Consider the following 5,466-nt stretch of genomic DNA (forward strand, 5'->3'; position numbering starts at 1 on the left):
AGGATCAAAATATTGTTTAGAAAATTTGCAAAATTTGAATCATAAAATAAAAAAAACAGCATTTGAGTTCTCTCCCAACGACATATTTGCTTAACCCTTAAAATATATGGGAAAAAAAATACGGATTCTGTACCAAAGATAACTTTAAAAATTAAAAGAAATTAAAAGTGTAAAGTTTTGAAATTTATAAAAAAAAGGAAACTAAATCCAAAATTTAGAAAAAAATAATTTTTTCTCAAGAGAAAAAAGGAAAAGAATGATAGTAAAATTAAATTAAAAAAAAAAGCAAAAAAAAAAGCAAAGGAAAGCCCGAAAAATAATGCACAGCATGTAGTGGCAGTGAGAGAGCAGCTTTTTTCATTAGCCCATTATGATTTCCTGTGGGTATGATTTGTCTGTCTAATATGCATATATATATAATTGTGCATCCTTTGTATATGAACATGGAACAGTGAATCTTACAATTTTGAAGTGGGAGAGGATATTTCTTTTTAAGATCCAGCATGGAAAGTCTGCAAATTTTCCCGGAAAATCGTGGTGGATTTCTTGATTCTTGAGAGAATAAAAAGGAAATTTTTTCTTGTCGGATTTGTTTTCAAGACTGTTCTTCTTCCCTTTTCGATTCTGTTTTCCAATTTCGTCTTCTCACTTCTCTCTGTTTCCTTCTCTTCCTTTGAAGCTCCAAAAATGGCGACCAAACTCTGTAATATTTGATCTTATTTGTTCATTTTGTTTTGTTTTTTCTTTTTCTTTTTCTTTTCCCCTTCTCTGAAACACCCATTTCGACTTTCCATTTAAGCAAATCATTTTCCTCTTTCTGTTTTTGGGAAAAATTTTATTTAAAAAGGAAAAAGCTGATTTTCAAATTTTTATTAGTCTCTGAAAAAACCCCTAGAAAAGTTTTACGAATTCAGAAGAACCGTTATGATTTGTCTTCGAAACTGTCATCTGAAGTCCAAAAATTTTCAAAATTTAGCTTAACTTTTTGTGATGATTTTTTCCTTGAATGTACCAGAGAAGAAAACGCTCTGAATTTCTAGATTTTGCATGCCTTGAAAACATAAATTCCATTTGGCATTTTGGCACTTTCTCACTTTTTACTGATTTCAATCTTCTTCTTTTGCTATATATTCGCCCTCTTTCGCTTCATTAAATCGCATTCACAACGATCAAACTCGCTAGTAAAAACACTCTGTTTCTTCTTGTCCAATACTCTGTTTTTTCAAAAAACAATGGCAGTCGTTTCACTGAGGAGTTTCTTCGTGCTGTCTTTAGCTTTGAATGTGAGTTTGATTCTAAGAACAATAAATCAGAATGAGAAGCTTCATAGTGGAACTTCAATGGCGATCCAGAAAGGGGCTAAAGTTGCTCAAATGACATTTTTGTCCTTCCCTTCTCTGTCATCTCCATCAGCAGCTGCTCCTGAAACTCAAACTCCTCTTGGTAGAGAAAGAGTCATTAATCTTGACCAGTAAGTTCTCTGATTTATTCTTAATCTATTTGGTTCCTTTTTTTTCTTTCCCCACTTTCTTTTTTGTTTTTTTCAATACAGACAGAGGAAACCATATCTAGTTGAAATTTGATAGCTCTCTGTTTCCCATCTTCCTTAATCAAAACTAATCCAATCCTTCTACGGAAGCGCGCAGATTAATTACACTCTCGAATTCTATAATAATGATTAAATTTAGATAGGGAAGGGCAAAAATTGAACCTACTACCGTATTACATTAATTTATTTTATTTTTGTGTAATGAAGAAAGGGCAGGATAGTAATTTCAACGTATAAGTAGCTTTTTCCAGCTTTTTAGGTGTGGACTTTGCTTTGGGGGTGTCAAAGCGAAGAACCTGTGTGGGATGTCAGTGATATTTTGGAAAAATAAAAATATTTAATATTATTATTATTAATTTTTTGTTTTTGAAATAATAATAAAAAAGATTGTGAGGCTTGTGTGTTTGAAGTCCTTGGGTTTTAAAACGAGGCTGCCTGGCTGTTGGAATTTGTCGAGAAAGGTGTTTTTGGATGGAAGATCCATGCCGTTTTGTTGCTGTTTTTGCTGCAAAACATAGACAGAGACAGCTCCTCGCTCTTTTGTTTTGGTTTTGAGACTTTCGAGGGTAAGAATTAGAAAGGTAGAATAGAAACTACTCTTGTCTTTCTTCTCTTTACTTTGTCTTATTTAGTGGGAATACATGTGTTTGATGAGCAAAATATTATTCAAATTCTTGGATTAAGTTTGAAAATGCACCATGGACGGTGGCGATTTGAAGTTGACCCCAAAAAATGCCATTATGCTGTTTGTCTTTTTGACTGAAATAACTCTTTTTTCTTTTTCTTTTTTCCATTTAAGCTAGTGAGATGTAAGTGTTGAGGATCTTACCCGACATCTCATTTACCCTCTATTTATTAAAAAAATCGAGTGTTGGTGACAACATAGGTATGATATTGTCTATTTTGGACATAAATAATACGCAGACTTTATTTTTAGTTTTACTAAAAAATTTATCTTTGGAGTACGTCGAAACTTCTTACAATCTTGAAAAAGATAATATTAGACTACTACTCGAATTGTCAATTAATTTTGAGGCGAGACTTGAAAGATGAAGAATGATGTAGAAGAAGGAGATTCTTGTTTTTGTGGGAACCACGTGGCCTATTCCACATTGCATGCAACACATTTTATGCTTTTGACCTTCTTCAAGGTGTAAAGAGCTACGTGGGTTGCCTAAGATCACTTTGAAACTCTCTAACTTTTGGCCGCCCATTAAGAAAAAAGTAAATAATGAACACTGTAAAAAAGAAACTTTTTTTTCTTATTTTTTTTCCCTTTTTGGTCTTTGGAAACAAAACCCACCTTTAGATCAATTGAGGGAAATTAGGATTGTCTGGATCTTGTATCTTGTTCCTCCACTTTGTGGGTCCCCAACTAGATTTTAACTTCTCTCCACTTCATTGACATCATATTCATGATTGATCTTTTGCAGAATCAGTAAAAGTAAGGGTCCCTCTTCCATACTGTTTGTCAGATTTTTTTTTTTCTTTCTGTGTTTATGTTTTTAATAATAAGGTTTTAGGAAACAGAATCTGAAAATTTAAGCTTAATTTGATAGATTTCTTCAAGATCTGGCTTTTTAGGAATCTGAAACTGTTGTCCTCAATTTGAAAGTTTGATGTTGATTTATATAATGATTTAAATGCAGTGGTGACCCAACAATGTATGAGCAATATTGGAAACCAATGGGGGACAAGACTACAATAGTGATCCCTGGATGGCAATCAATGAGTTATTTTTCTGATGTTAAGAACCTTTGCTGGTTCATGGAGCCTGAATTTGCCAAGCAAATTGTCAGGCTACATAACGTGGTCGGTAATGCCGTGACCGAGGGCCGGCATATTGTCGTTGGAACGGGATCTTCTCAACTCTACTTAGCTGCCCTCTATGCCTTGTCCCCACGAGATTCGTCGAACCCGATCAGCGTGGTTTCTGCCGCCCCTTACTACTCGGTGAGATTCATGATACGACACATGGTTCTGTTTGATTCTGTTTGTTGCCTTGTTTCTGTATTTTGCTTCTTGTTCCAACAAATTATTTTTTAATTTAGAATCTGATAAAGTCAACAGCGGTTTTTTCTATTTGTTTATTCTCTTTTGGAGGTTCATTCTTTATTCTGAATAGTTGATTCACATGCATTGTCTGATATCCTTCTTTAATGATGGGAAGGACTGAGAAACAGGAACTTATATGTATTTATATGCAATGTCGAGGAATTAAAACATGTTCCTTTGATTAAAGCGGCACAGTTTGGTCAAATTCATAGCTGTATAACAGTTGGTTAGGTCTTTCACTAAGCTTTCAAGTGATCTGAATCGATAACAGTATAACATATTGTTTTTGTGTGGGAATTGTAAAATGTTTCTTTACTCTCGAGCTGTTGTGAATGTTAGAAAATGATTTTAATTCAAATGAATTGCAGTCTTACCCTTTGATGACCGACTGTGTTAAGTCGGGTATCCACAAATGGGGTGGTGATGCGAAGGCGTTTGACAAGGATGAGCCTTACATTGAATTGGTCACCTCGCCCAACAATCCTGATGGCTTCGTTCGATATCCCGTGGTGAACAGAACCGGCGGTATATTGGTCCATGACCTTGCTTATTATTGGCCACAATATACGCCGATATCCACCCCGGCTGACAACGACTTGTCACTATTCACCGTGTCAAAGAGTACTGGCCATGCTGGGCTGCGCATTGGGTTAGTTAACCATGAACAGTTTAGTGACTATCCGAACGAAATCGTCTCCGAATCCTAATGTCATTGTTGTTCCAAATTTCAGGTGGGCTCTAGTGAAGGATGTTGAAGTTGCAAAGAGAATGATCAAATTCATAGAGTTGAACACCATCGGTGTGTCTAAAGACTCGCAGCTTCGGGCTGCCAAAGTTCTCGAAGTTGTATCTGACAGTTGTGAACAGGCCGGTGGTTCAGAGTATACGGAATCCTTCTTCCATTACAGCCATGCCCTCATGACCGAGCGATGGAGGCTGCTACGGGAGGCAGTTAAACACAGCGGCTTATTTAGTTTGCCTAATTTTTCTCCTGCACATTGCAGCTTCTTTGACAACAACTTGGGAACTCAACCTGGCAAGAACAACATCCACAAAATGTTTGGAGACATCTCAGTTTTCCCCCCCTTAAAGTTGACTGTTTGTTTTGTTTCATTCTTTGCAGCTTTCGCGTGGTTAAAATGCGATCGAGACGACGTTGATGATTGCGAGAGCTTCCTCCAAGGACACAAGATCCTCACACGAGGCGGAAAGCATTTCGGTGTTGGCTCGAAATACGTCCGAATTAGCATGCTGGATCGGGAAGAAACCTACAATTTATTTATAGAAAGATTGTCTCAGATCAGATCATGACATCTGATGCTGGTGAAGGGCTAAGAAGGCATTAGAGGTTGAAAAAGCAGAGGGGGTTTTGGGCTTGCAGATGTAAATTTGAAAATGAAAATGAGAAAAAGAGAAAGGAAAAGAGAAATATTTGTTATTGAATTTACGGGTGCAAGATCTCAATTTATTATAATAGTATTATTATTATTATTATTTTTTTTTTTTTTTAAAATTTTTTTTGTAGGCTCATTGCTCTAGTTATATTTCTGTACTTGCTAATGAGAAAGAAAGAATGATGATGTGGATAGGTTTTCTTGATTAAGCAGAAATCATATGATCATTCAATAATTTAAAATTTTTAAGAGTAACTTCGAAATCAATTAATAGATTCACAAGTTTCTAAAAGAAACAGTAATGTAATAATCTCATCACCAATCCGAGTACAAATTTGTGGACATAGAAAGCATGATATTTTCAAAGATTGAAGTTGTAATCTAAAACGGGAAGGAAAAAGAAAGTGTGAATCTTTCTCAAAGTGAGCTCTAAGTCTAAGTCAATGGTGATTGACGTGTATTTCCTTC

At 35.4% G+C, this 5,466-nt stretch overlaps 1 protein-coding gene across 2 annotated transcripts; it reads left to right on the plus strand.

Moving 5' to 3' along the window:
• The first annotated feature begins 405 nt into the window (after window positions 1–405).
• LOC120070759 (tryptophan aminotransferase-related protein 2-like) lies at window positions 406–5,100 on the plus strand. 2 transcript variants are annotated; one of them, XM_039022637.1, is made up of 5 exons: window positions 409–1,471; window positions 3,199–3,502; window positions 3,973–4,253; window positions 4,336–4,640; window positions 4,728–5,100. In XM_039022637.1, the coding sequence occupies exons 1-5, from the start codon at window positions 1,233–1,235 to the stop codon at window positions 4,913–4,915; spliced, it is 1,317 nt and encodes a 438-aa protein (XP_038878565.1). In that variant the 5' UTR covers window positions 409–1,232; the 3' UTR covers window positions 4,916–5,100. The 2 variants fall into 2 exon arrangements, with proteins under 2 accessions (XP_038878564.1, XP_038878565.1); XM_039022636.1 differs by having other exon boundaries at window positions 406–1,471; window positions 4,336–5,100.
• The last annotated feature ends 366 nt before the right edge of the window (window positions 5,101–5,466 follow it).

This window comes from Benincasa hispida, chromosome 2 (assembly GCF_009727055.1).
Source record: "Benincasa hispida cultivar B227 chromosome 2, ASM972705v1, whole genome shotgun sequence".
Classification (NCBI taxonomy): Eukaryota; Viridiplantae; Streptophyta; class Magnoliopsida; order Cucurbitales; family Cucurbitaceae; genus Benincasa; species Benincasa hispida.